Here is a 13577-nt window from a genome sequence, read left to right as displayed (position 1 = left end):
TTTGCAGATGATATGAAATTTGGAAATGTAACAAAGAATCAAGAGGAAAGTAATAGGCTTCAGAATGACAGACTGGCAAAATGGACAGACAGAAGTTTAATGCATGGAGTTGTGAAGTTTTATCTTTTGAAATGAAGAATAAGGGAAGGCAATATGAAATTAAAAATACATTTTAAAGGGAGTGCAGGAAATAGGCCCACCCTGAACACTATACTTTTCATTTCTGCAGCAGTTGGAATGAATGCAGTTCATGTTTTGCACATGTTAAGTTTATGGAGGCAGCTGCCACACAACATAAAGATATCATTAGGTGCTTAAGTAATGTGTCCACTGCCTGCACTGCCTTGGGGCAACCTTGCTGTACTATTTGTTGTGGACTGCTGCATCCTGCACAACTTTTGTTGTTATGAAGGCAAAGCTGGTCCCACCACAGTGTACTGTGAGCAGTTGAGGAGGGGCAAGAAGGGTGGAGGCAAACAATAATCCCCTTTCTCATTGGGCTGTCCATGATGAGCTGATCCAATTGCAAAAGTAGTGAATGACACCAGAATTGGTTTGAGGCAGCATGCAGACATAGGATAGCTTGTCTGTGGAGTTATTTTCCCCCAAAAAGAGTGAAGGCTGGATCCTTGAATATGTTAAAGATTGAGTTAGGTGGATTTTTGATGCACAAGGAAGTAAAGAATTATGGGGGGCAAACATGAATGTGGAGCTGAGACCACAACCAGATCAGCCATGATCTTATTGAATGGCAAAGCAATCGAAGGGCTAAAGAGCCTATTCCTGCTGCTCCATCCCAGATTCCTATGTTCTGCTTTGTGCTGTAATCAAAACTAACACATTGGGCCTGCTGCATCATGATTGAGTTTGCATATGTTTTCACAAAGTAGGCCACCACTTCCACTTTCAAAAGAATGGGCTCCAAACTCTTGTGCAGTGCACTGTGCGAGGTTAGTGCCAATCACTTCATGCTCCTTGGCAGTGAACACAGACTTTCTTGCAGTCTTCCAATTCACTAAACATTTCTGGGTGCATCCATGACCACTAATTGCAGTATGTCACCCTACTGAGTTCCTCACTTAAGGTTTCTGCTGCAGAACTTGTGTGACCTTGCTATTTGGCGAGCTGGCACATGCACTATCGTTTCACTTTGCCCTAATTGCGACACACTCATGCCAGTGATTCATCACATGAAGATCCTGCTTCTAGGCCCTTCAATGTATATGGATGTGTCAGGATCTAAGCTGGTGACTGAGAGCGCAAGATTCAAAGAAACACTTGCATTTCATAACCTCAAAGTCCCAAAACGCTTTACAACAATGAAGCACATTTGAAGTGTAGTCACTGTTATATTATCGGAATCAGAGCAGCCAGTTTCATGGCTCATCATCCAGAATTCCTGATCCCAAAGTCCCCCATATCCTTTGACACTCAAGAGTTGTATCTTAGTCCTTCTTGAAAATTCACCCTAAGAGCTACATCTCACTTTTTCTTGAAAACCATTTCCTGCTCCTGAACCACTTTTTGCAATTTGCAGTTCTTGGATATCTAAAAAGACAAAGACACCTACTGTTATGGTGAAGGGAGGGTAACAAGCAGTGCACCCTTATTAAATCTACAGCTGGCAAGGCAGAAAATATTGTGGAATGAGGAGTAAAGTTGGATGGGAGAAGGAGGATTATGATGCTATCATCTTCACATTTTAGCCATTGCCCTTCTAGTGATGGCAAACATCTTCTCCTCCATGGGCTTAAGGATGTGCAACTCTATCTGTCTTTACCAGTTAGGTACTGCTGCCTGGGGTTCTACACCATCGTGTCCTGCAAGAGAGAGAGAGAAGTGTGTCAGTAAGTGTGGTGTAATATGTTTAGGTAATAGGACTGTCATTGGCTAAACAGTTAGCTTAGTATAAGATGTGAGGTGTGAGACTTGCGGTAGTGCTTAGTGTGAGAGGGTGAAATGTAGTCACAAATGTGAGGGATATGTTTTGTTTGATAGCAATTGTTCATAGATGAATTTAGCAGTGTCTGAAGGTGATGATTCGGGTGCAAGGTTATGACATTTGAAGATTACTTCACTGAGCTAGATCATTGGCGTGATGCAGCAATGCATCCAGGTCCTCAGTCCGACATTCCCGGCATTGACCTCTGTAGATAACTGCTACCATTGCCTGTTCTGAATTTGTCTGGTTGGCCTCCTGGCCATTATCTACCTCCTGCATCAAAGACTTTAGTGCTGCATGGGAGAGCCTTAGGGCATTCTCTCTGCCCATGTTGTGCAATCAACCATTGTTCTCACTGCTTAGAATGTCTCCCCAGCTACCTCCATCACCTGCTGTTACTATAATGTACCCTTCTTTAAATAGATGCTTATTGACATTAAGTAGTTTATTTTAACGAGCTTTAAATGGTGGTAGGCACACACACAAACTCAGAACCACTGCGTGGAGCCACTCAACGGTGCATTTAGTGCAGGGCTACATCCAGCTATTTTGTAAAGCAGCAGTCAACACCAAGTTTGTGTGCTGCTTGCACTAGAATGAATAGGCGTGAATTAATTGCACATTGCAACCTCTGCACTAATTTTCCCATGCTTAACTTTACTCCCTCATTCTTTCCATGGTAGATGAGTTAGTGTCCAGAGGGCACAGACTTGAGGCAATTGACAAAAGAGCCAGATGTGACACGAGAAATCTGTTTTAAGCAGTGAGTTGTGATCTGGAATGCAATGCTTGAAAGGACAGAGAAGTGGATTCCAAGGATAATTGAACAAATACGTGAAGGGGAGATATTTACAGGGCTATGGAAAAAGTATTGGGGAGTGGAATAAATTGTGCATCTCTTCTAAAGACATGACACAAACATAGCACCGAATGGCCTCTTCATCTGTGCTGTATGAATTCATGTTATAGCATGACTTTTTATTTTAAAAAGGCAATTATATCTTGGTATGAAAGAAGTATGAAAAATTGTAGCATTACTTTACCTTTGTATATTGTCATGCATTTATTAAAAACTAACATACACTGCTCTCTTTGTAGGTTCCAGGAGAAATTTGAGAAATGACCTGCTGGTGGCAGCAGACTCTATTACAAATACAATGTCATCTTTGGTAAAAGAGTTGAATTCAGGTAAGTGATCATAATCAATGAGATCCTATTAGCAGTATATTCTTCATATTATCCTGATAGTGATTTTATTATTAGCCTTGAGGTTCTCCTCATTGGCCTTTTATGATCTCTGTCCACACTTCCCGCTGCCTCAGCGAAGCAGCCAGCGTAATTAAGGACCCTGGACGTTCTCTCTTCCATTGGGAAAAAAATACAAAAGTCTGAGGTCAAGGACCAATCGATATAAGAACAACTTCTTCTCTGCTGCCATTAGACTTTTGAATGGACTTACCTTGCACTAAGTTGATCTTTCTCTACACCCCAGCTATAACTGTAACACTACATTCTGCACTGTCTCGTTTCCTTCTCTATGAACGGTATGCTTTGTCTGTATAGCACGCAAGAAACAATACTTTTCACTGTATGCTAATACACGTGACAATAATAAATCAAATCTTATTTTCCAACCAGATTGATGGCTTAGGGAGCTCTTATCCTTAACATAGATAAACAACCTTCCCAACAAGTTAAAAAACAGAATATGTGGTTTGCGCATCAGGGAAAACTCAAGATCATTATCAGTTCACTGCAAGACAATCTTATGGAATTGCAGTACCAATGGGAGATTAAATTTGTTACCAAAATGTTACAACCAACAAAAAGGATCTACCACTAGATAGCTTTAAGTTCTGTAATCAAATTTTCCAATAAGTTGACACACAGACTTACCTGGGGTCCAGCTTAAAAACAATCTTCAGTGGAGATTCCATATTCAGTAGATGACATCCAAAGTAAACAGGTATCTCAGATTTCTGAGGAAAGTCTTTAATATTGCAAAAAAAAATCAGTGACAATTTACCAAACATTTGTTTGTCCAGTCCTAGAATATGTAAATTGTTTCTGGCAACTTTATGTTGTAAGAGAACTAAATAAGATTGAAGCAATCCAAAGATTAATCAGTGTGGGATATATATCAGTATCACATCCTGGACCAACGATTTGAAATGAAAATCACTGCAGCAAAGGAGAGAGGAAAGTTGACTGATCATGTTGCATAAAATATGGAATGGTCTGGTGAGAATTGGCAAAACATGTCATATGAACCCATTCATTTTACTTTAAAGACATCGTCCCAAAACTTAATCTTAAAATTCATAATTGTAAAACTGATCCATCGTCATCTGGCGATAGGACTGTATATTTTGGTATGAAGAGCAAGCAGATGTGTGTTTTGCACCAATCAACTATCTGATCAGCGAAGCAACTCTTCGTACCTTCCCTCCCTTTTCTAAAAAGCAAAAGACACAAGGGTGCCTCCCAATCGCTGCACACCCACACACATCACCCCCCCCCCTCCCCCTGCTTGTTTCAGTGCAAAATAGTGGCAGTGAAATTCCAGTTAGCAACATGGGCATTTGGGAAAAAATACTTGCAAAATGCGTGAAATTCAGGAAAGGTCATTCATGCAATATTTTTGACTGTTGTGTTTCAGAGAGGTGAAAGAAATCTTTGATATCAACTATTAGAGCATATGATTATTGGTACATTGGAAGCAAATCACTTCATGTGCAGTAAGGGCAGTGCCAGGAACCCGGGTTCGATTCCTGGCTTGCGTCACTGACTGTACGAAGTCTGAATGTTCTCCCCATGTTTGTATGGATTTCCTTCGGGTGCTCCGGTTTCTTCCGACAATCCGAAAGATGTGTTGGTTAAGTGCATTGGCCGTGCTAAATTCTCTCTCAATGTACCCAAACAAGCGCCAAATGTGGCGACAAGGGGATTTTCACAGTAACTTCATTGCAGTGTTAATATAAACCTACTTGTGACTAATAAATACATTTCAAACTTTTAAACTTTAAGATCTTAGGATGCATTACTGCACCAATTCAATTTTCCTGAAGGTAATTTTTCCATTCCAATTCTCTTCCTATGCCTAGTGGTGCACTAAAACAGAATTTTGTCTGTTTCCATTGCTAGTTATTCCTGAACTGGTCACTACTCCATTGCTTTATGCGGTGCTCTCAATTGTGACTGACCAGGAGTCTTTCCCACTCTTAATGCCAGCCATTGGCAAGTTGGAAGGATTTGCAGATTTTCACGCTCAAACCTGTTTGACCACATTATAGACTGTCCTAAAGGTCATTCATTACTAGTTCTTAAGTGTTTCATCTTACATTATGTTGAAAACAAAACAAATCATATTCCTATTAATAAACGATATAATTCTCAAGCTCCCATATGCTTTGTAAGGTTGGACCTTAATAACTTGGTACAATAAAAGTGCACCCCACCTCAATTTTAGACGTGTTGGCAGGAGATCTGAACTGTTTGTCTCACTGCTCATGGAAGTTTTGCTTTCAATCCAGCAGAGGGTGGCAGTGAGACAGAAAGCAATGTGGACTCAGATTTTGGTCGAGCTCATTTAGATGACATTGTTCTTTCACCAACTTCTGAGAAGGCCTTTCTAGCTCAGATCAATGCCAGAAATCCGAGCTATGCGCACAGTGCAGCTGCAACAGGAACAATTCAAAGTGATATGTAAGTATGAATAATTAGTACTTTTGTTTTGTCTTGTCATGAATACGGTTTTCAAAAGTTAGGCACACAGATGTTTGTAACAGTAAGTTATACTCTTATGCTTTTTTTCAGTAATTCTTTGGCTTTGTTTCTTTTCCTTCACTGCATGCTGCTTTTCCCAACCACCCCCACCCAAAGAAAAGTTTAAAAAAAAAGCAACTAACTGAATCATCCTGCTGTGAAAAATAAATGTTCACATTTCTGTCAAATAATAGACATTTCTGTTGATTTGCTTTAAACTTATTCTTGTATTAAATATTCAACGTATCAGACTTACTTTCAACAAATGAAACTGTAATGACTCAGGAAGCCTGCCTGGAAAGGAACATAGTTTATTACAGAATGTAAAGTAAAATCATTACTGCGGTTATACACACATCTGTCCCTCTCTGGGACTAGAATTCAGCGGGCCCAGTCCAGGGGCTGTCTTATAACAGACTCAAGTAATGAGTTCCATCTGGACAAGCCACTGCCTGTTATCAGGGGAACTCGTACTCCACAGAGAGACCAATCAGTGATTCTCCTTGGACCTTGTGGGGATTATCACAGAAACACAACTTTTGGCACATCTTCTGTAGTACAACATTGAATTCAAACTGTCAAATGAAGAGAGACTGCTTACTCCTAAATTTTAGACAGGATTGGCTACGTGTATTAACAAGCAGTAACTCCATCTGCAAGAGCATTAGATAAATAGAACATAGAAAATAGAAAAACTACAGCACAAACAGGCTCTTCGGCCCAAAAGTTGCGCCGATCATATCTCTACCTACTAGACTTACCTATAACCCTCAGTCCTATTAAGTCCCATATGCTCATCCAGAAGTCTCTTAAAAGACCCTATAGAATTTGCCTCCGCCTCCACCACCACCACCAATGGCAGCCGATTCCACGCACCCACCACCCTCTGAGTGAAAAACTTACCCCTGACATCTCCCGGAGCATTACAAATACACTAACAATATTAGAATTATATGAGCATGTATTTGACTGAGGAAAGAGTGAATTTCCTTCTGGTGTGCTAGTACAAATTTAGGAAAATAAATGCAAATGGGACTAAACTATTAAGAGGCAAAGATGCTGCTATTTACAGTTTCAATCTTTGTAAGTGTTACAGAAGATGGTGAGTCATACATCAGAACTGATGACGAAAGTTACGAAAATGAATCTGTTCATCAACTTGAACATGAGTTGAAGCTGGAGGAATACCTGAAGCAAAAACTGCAAGATGAGAGCTATCAGGTGAGACAGGCCAATATGAACAGTTACTAATGCTGAGGATCTGCTGCATATCGTTTGTAGCAGCCAATTTGGCAAGAGAAAATGAGTATTCATGACTTTGCCGAAACAGAGTAATTTTAAAATAGGTTACTCAATCTCAGGTCTGTAGGAAAGGTTCGATTCAGAGGACACATCTCATCCATAAAAATATGTGCATGTGACCTGGTTTATATAAGTTGCCTTCTGAAAAGGAATTGGGAGTTTCTATCACTAGTTTGCATTTTACATGGCATTTTGCTCCATGTGGTATTGGGTTTGCAGGAGTGGTCTGCTATTTTTGCATTTTAAGGATGGGGAGGGTATTCACTTTGTTATTTATTGGTCACCGCTTGAGGAACCCGATGCAGGTTCTGCAAAACTTCACTGACAATTTGGAACTGACCATATCTTCACAATGGTAGAAATCATTTTAAAAAGAAATCAATGCTTTCTTTAACAAATTTTCATGTCCATTGAGTTGTTTCTACATATTCTGGTCAGCCAAAGCGAAGCTATCAATTTTGTGTTCCAAGTTTGAAGACTTGCCAAGAACTTGGTTATTGAATCTTATCAGCCTGATATTCAGTGAAAAAATACAGAATTGTAGCAATGAAACAATGATCCCGAATTTCCTTGCATTCTCTTACTGTGTCATGATTTTGCTGGAAGTGCAGGGGGGTTTGCACTGAACTTTTGCTAAAGTAACACAATAGTAGAAAATATTATGAACTTCATAGCCTATGCATACCTAAATTACTTGAAAATTGGTTCCATTTATCTCTATCTTCCCTCACCCCACCAGCAGCGTGTTTTCCAGCAACAAAAGCTGCTGTCAGGATCCTCCAGTCTTGCAAATGTCTACGCCATTTTGCATGGCTTGCTGGGGAACTTGCCACAGGGTGTTTGCCTTAATTGGGACTAGAAGATCCTCCCAGCAGAAGGACTGAAAAATCTCACCCACACTCTCCACAAGGTAGATCTATAGGGTGTTAAAAGTAACTGGAAGACATTTGTATTAGGAGCATGGAATTCCATTTGGAAGAGCTACCCAAATTTGGAATCAATCCAACAGAATGTGGTGTAACATGAAATCAGAAATTATTAATTGTATTTCGAGTTATTTCTATAATAGAATTTAAAGTGGGCTAGTAGTTGATACTCGGCAGCAATAGCGCTGTGACGTGTCAGGTATCAGTGACTAGTATATGCTGCAATACCCATCTCGTACCTATGTGCATTGTTCACAAATCCAATGTGAAAGTGCTGAAGCACTTTGCGCCTGTGCACCATTGTCCATTATGCTCATTAAAAGCCAAATTTCAAACAAAGAAGGAGAAGCCTCTTTAAGGTACTGGACAGTGCTCTAACTGGATGTTTCAATTAAGTTTTGCCATCAAAGATGCACTGCTGTTTTTATGTACCTGTTTGCAAATTACTGGGGGTCATTACTACTTTCACCACCAGGGCAGTAATCTGATGGACTAAAGTACCTAACCATTCTGCTGTGGAACCTACCCGATTCCTATTCGCATCAGATGACTTCTACAATAGTTGGGCAAACTAGACTTGCTGAAAATGAAATTTATTGCCATCGCTATGTTCTGTTGTAAAATAGAAAGTAGTGAAAGTTTATTAAGCCTTGTTAAAAGTTTATTAAGCCTTGTTATTCGTACTTATGGGACCTGTGAATGATGCCAACCTGTGAGGAGCTATGGGTATGGCTACGGACTTTCACCACTTCCATAGAACATAGAACACTACAGCACAAACAGGCCCTTCAGCCCACGAGTTGCACCGATCACATCAACACCTACCAATCTATAGACCTATCTATAACCCCCAATCCCATTAAACCCCATATACTCATCCAGAAGTCTTTTAAAAGACCCCAGTGAGCTCGCCTCCACCACCACTGACGGCAGCCGATTCCATTCACTCACCACCCTCTGAGCGAAAAACTTACCCCTAACATCACTTCTGTACTTTCCTCCCCGCACCTTAAATCTTCCAGGCTCTGGAGGAGGAAAATCATAGGAAGCATGCGCTTCTCAGATACAAATGCTACGTTTTCTCAAACAAAGCTTTGCTTTTATTGTTAAAATAGATTGAATTAGAAAAATACCAAACTGAAAGAGAAATTTAACTTTATATTTTTAAGTAAGTTCTCATTCAAACTCCTATTTTCCTTTCAAACGATAGCCCTTTCAGAGCAAAGGTGCAGAATCAATATCCATTCTAGATATTTTACACTTTCTTCTAACTTGCATCCTGCTTCATCAGGTGTGTAATCTATGGCGCTTACTGCTAGATCACTGTGCCACATATTCTTTTAACCACATTTCTTATTTGAAGTTACAGATTTTATTTGCACATCCCACCTTTAAAAACACCATCATTCTTTTAAGTGGTCACATAACTTACTCTTTGGGCTATCTCTCTTTTTCCTTATTTTATCTGCTATTTACAGGTCAGTTTGCAGGGGTGAACAAACTCATCTGTGTCTTGCGTAAGTAATTTTTATCTATCATTGTTGCATTGGCTCTCTCAGCTGCTTTCTAATGCATATTTTGTAAGGACTATGGTTCTGGTGAGGCGGCGCACCGAATTTGTTGAAATGTGACAGTATCCTATACAGAATAGGTCATTCCACCTCAAGTGTTTATTTATTTTAATCCTTATTGTTTGGCAGAACCTTCCTTTGAATTGCATTGTCACTTTTGGTTACTGAGGATTGAATGTGTCTTTTGACCACCTGCCTGAATATCTCCTTGGAATACTCAGTTGGATGGGATTTTCTGTGCCCCCAACCCCGTGTTTTGTGGTAGCAGAGGTAGCCTGCCGTTGCCAGCAGTGGGATCTTCTGGTTCCGCCGTCATCAACTGGGTTTCCCAATGTATGCATCCCCTGCAACCAGGAAGTTTGCGGTGCGGGTTTGCTGTTAGCGGGACCAGAAGATCGTGCCAGTAGGAATGGCTAAAAAATTCTAGCCAGTGTCAAATTTTGCTTGATAAAACCTTGGGATGTTATATTACATTATAGGCATTATAGAACTGCAAGTTGTTGTTGAATGTGCCCAAATTATGCATATCTTTTATGGATTGCATGATCTTGTTCTTTGTCACAAGAAGTAGTTGCATAGTGGAGTAAAGGTCCCCTGTCAAAAATAGTTTATTGTCAGTCGCTGACAAAAATAAACTTTCAAAAGAATTTGAGTGTAAAAGTTGGATTTGACTTGCAATTACTACCCATTTTTAGGCAAGTTTTGAGTACTAAACTGAGTAAAATTGGGCAGTAAGCTCCATCAGCCCAAATTTCCTCCAAAAGAACTGAGGAATTTTTGTCTTTAAAATCTGCAAATTTTCCTTTTAACATCCAACCAGTTTCTGCCCGGTATCCCTAATGCAGTTGGGTGAGTGTGGGCAATGATCCCATTACACCTTCCTCAATTTTCACCCCTGGCCTAACTCCAAGCATTACTATCACTTCAGAAATGACAGTTCAAACAACACAATTGATCAAGCTGTTTTGTTACTGGAGCTAAATATTGAAATTATTTTTTTCAGTTCAATGGTGATCTGGAGGATCTGTTAGCACGCCTTCCACCATATATAGCTAATGCTGCAAAGACTACAGCTTCATACTAAGGACATAGATTTTTTAACGGGAAAGAAGGATGTGGATCTTGAAAAGACATTATTGTTTTTCCACATATAGGTACCCTGTCAAAGTCTGTCTTGGATTTCTGTACTATCACAGCCTCAGAAGGCTGAAATTTGCTCACAGAGACAAAAGAAAACCTGCAGCCCACATCTGTCAGGGGAAGAGTACTAAATGTAACAGCCAAATTTAGTAACGTCCTTGTAACTGGATCCTTCCAAGCAGTATCTGATGGTCTTCTTCAGAAGGAGAGCCTCTGATGTACTTTTCCAGTTTGGTTCTCTGCCCAAAGGCAGATCTGAACCACTACAGAAGGGGCAAGAAGCAGATCCTAAATCCACCGCAGCCACATTGGCCGTATTCTAAAAGAAGTGGTTGCTGTAATAGTAGGTGCACTAGTTTTAATTTTCCAATATTTCCTCAATGTAGGAAAGGCCCCCTCAGATTGGAAAATAGCAAATATGACTCCTCTATTCAAAAAAGGACAGAGATAAGAAACAGAAAACTACTGGCCAGTTAGCTTAACATCTGTCGTAGGGAAATTGCTGAAATCTATGGTGGACACTTAGAAAATCTCAATGCAATCAGTCAAAGTCAACAGGAATTTGTGAAAGGGAATCACGTTTGACTCATTTATTGGAGTTCTTTGAGGAAGTAACATGGGTAAGAGAGAACCTGTAAATGTGCTGTACTTAGATGTCCAGAAGACATTTAATGAGATGCCACATCAAAGGTTATTGCGCAGAACAAGAGCTCCTGGTGAAAGGAGTAACATATTAGCATTGGTTAGCTAACACAAAAAAGAGCTTAAATGTATCATTTTTGAGTTAACGTAATGTGACGGGCAGAGGGATCAGTGTTGGGACCTTAACTATTTCCAATTTACATCAATGACTTGGATGAAGGGAACAAATATAGGGTTGCTAAATTTGCTGGTGACACAAAAATGGATAGGAAAGTAAATTGTGAAGGGGACATAGGAATCTGCAAGTGGACATAGGTTAAATAAGTGGCCAAAAATTTGGTAGATGGAGTACCATGTGGGAAAATGTGAATTTGTCCACTTTGACTGAAAGAATGCAAAAGCAGCATATTGTGACATTTAAAGCCCCACGTTAGAATCCCCTTAATTTTTTCAAGACTAAATTCATCCAATTCTTCAGAGATACAAGTCTATAAAATAATGAACTCAAAATTCCATGTGGTCAAACCACATTTAGTCCTGAACAACAATTACAGAAAGGTGGTCACAAATCCATCCCACCCATAACTATTTCTTGCCACCGTATCTACCCTTTGTAACAGCTTACTTATTTTGGCCTCTATTACTTCTATGACATACGCCCTGTTTTGCATGATTCCTGTAGTCTGTAGAAAGTTCACTTGTCTGCTCTTAGCCATATATATAGGCCATGATTTAACAACCCTGTTTATCATGGGCGCAAACTTGTAATGTCCGTTAAATCTCGCAAGCGGCTGAAAATGGGATTTGCACCAGTGAGATGTCAGTTTGAGATATTCCCTGCCCCCACCAGTGACGTGATCAGAATGGGCATGAACCTGATTTCCATAAATTGAAGTAAATTAATCTCTACTTACCAGCCTTGATGTCATAATATCTGCCAACACCTTATCCTCCCGCCCAGTCGGCGTAACATCACGCCATGTGAATCAGTACTGGTTCTCAAAAACAAAAACTCAGTGTGATTGGTGAACATGTCGGGGTTTGGAGATAAGTATAGCCCCTGGGTCGTGAGGGACATGGTCACTGCCCCAAACCAGGGTGGCAGTGGCCACCTGACCTTAAATGTAACTTTTGAGAATCCTGCCTTTGTTTGTGTGCTTAGATTCCACCCCATCTAGCTGACTATGTGATTCTTGCCAGTACTTTTAAACTGTACAGAATGCTGATAAATCTGACCAGAAAAGGATTCTGTGAAGCAAATTTCATACGGCTTTTCTCACCTGCTCCAACGCTGTGCAATTTTGAGAAAATTGCACCCATAGAAACTATTTCCACTTCTTCAAAAGTTCACTTGTCTATTGTTAACCATATGCATAGAAACTATTTCCACCACTTGCAGTGGACAGAAGTATTAGAGGCCTTGGTCATTTGTGCAGGTTGTGCTTTGAAAAGTGCCTCACCACCAAATTCCTGTAGTGTGGGAGTTCAAGGCATGATAGATATTGCATGCATTGCTTTAGAAACCTCCCTCCATCAGGCCTGAACTAATTTCTTAAAAGTCTTCACTTTGAGCATTCAGACAATAAAGCAGCATAGGTACATGATGCTCATGAACCTTCCTGCCGCAGTGGGAACTGCTGTTTTCTCAGTGACTGGTCTCCAGAAATACATTTAAGTATTGATGAAAAAGGAGACAAGCTTTTTGTCATGTACTCATCTTAGCACTTTACAAGAAAACCAATGTAAAGGGGAAACGATATCTTTCATTGCATGAGAAGAGAACAATGTCAAAAAAACTTTGACTGCCAAAACGATTGTAAAAGTTACTTTTTATTTAAAAACTTTTCACATGTAAAGTAAGATCATATTAAAGAAAAATCTGTTTTTTTAAATGTTAAACATAATGGAGTAGAAAGTTGTATTCATTGCACCTATTTCTCATGCATACAAAGGGAGAAAACCATATCGCGTTAATAATGTGGCATCTTAAGTCTCACTTGCTATGGATATAGTTCCAAGTGCAATGACAGCAAAATGGTAGAAATATTGAGTGGTTACTTTGCCTCAGTATTTATCAGGGAGACTGGGGTGGTCATGACATTACATAAGAACATAAGAAATAGGAGCAGGAGTAGGCCATCTAGCCCTTCGAGCCTGCCCCGCCATTCAATAAGATCATGGCTGATCTGTCCTGGCTCAGTTCCACTTTCCCGCCCTCTCCCCATAACCCTTAATCCCCTCTCTTATCAAGAACCCATCAACCCGCTTCTTAAAAATATTTAGCGAGGC

At 40.0% G+C, this 13577-nt stretch overlaps 1 protein-coding gene across 10 annotated transcripts in view; it reads left to right on the top strand.

The window, feature by feature from the left end:
- The window catches only part of dtna (dystrobrevin, alpha), a 195408-nt gene that overhangs the window by 170279 nt on the left and 11552 nt on the right, over nt 1-13577 (top strand). For 5 of the 10 annotated variants that reach the window (XM_080194256.1, XM_080194255.1, XM_080194253.1 and 2 more), the window contains 3 exons: nt 3041-3130; nt 5476-5647; nt 6796-6928. In XM_080194256.1, the coding sequence (XP_080050382.1) occupies nt 3041-3130; nt 5476-5647; nt 6796-6928 (395 nt within the window). Of the gene's footprint in view, nt 1-3040; nt 3131-5475; nt 5648-6795; nt 6929-9413; nt 9453-13577 lie in introns of all 10 variants that reach the window. The other 5 variants (XM_080194261.1, XM_080194260.1, XM_080194259.1 and 2 more) reach the window with 2 other exon arrangements.

This window comes from Carcharhinus amblyrhynchos, chromosome 8 (assembly GCF_965287045.1).
Source record: "Carcharhinus amblyrhynchos chromosome 8, sCarAmb.v2.hapA, whole genome shotgun sequence".
Taxonomy (NCBI): Eukaryota; Metazoa; Chordata; class Chondrichthyes; order Carcharhiniformes; family Carcharhinidae; genus Carcharhinus; species Carcharhinus amblyrhynchos.
The sequence above is the reverse complement of the archived record's forward strand: the minus strand, read 5'-3'. Positions and strand labels throughout refer to the sequence as shown.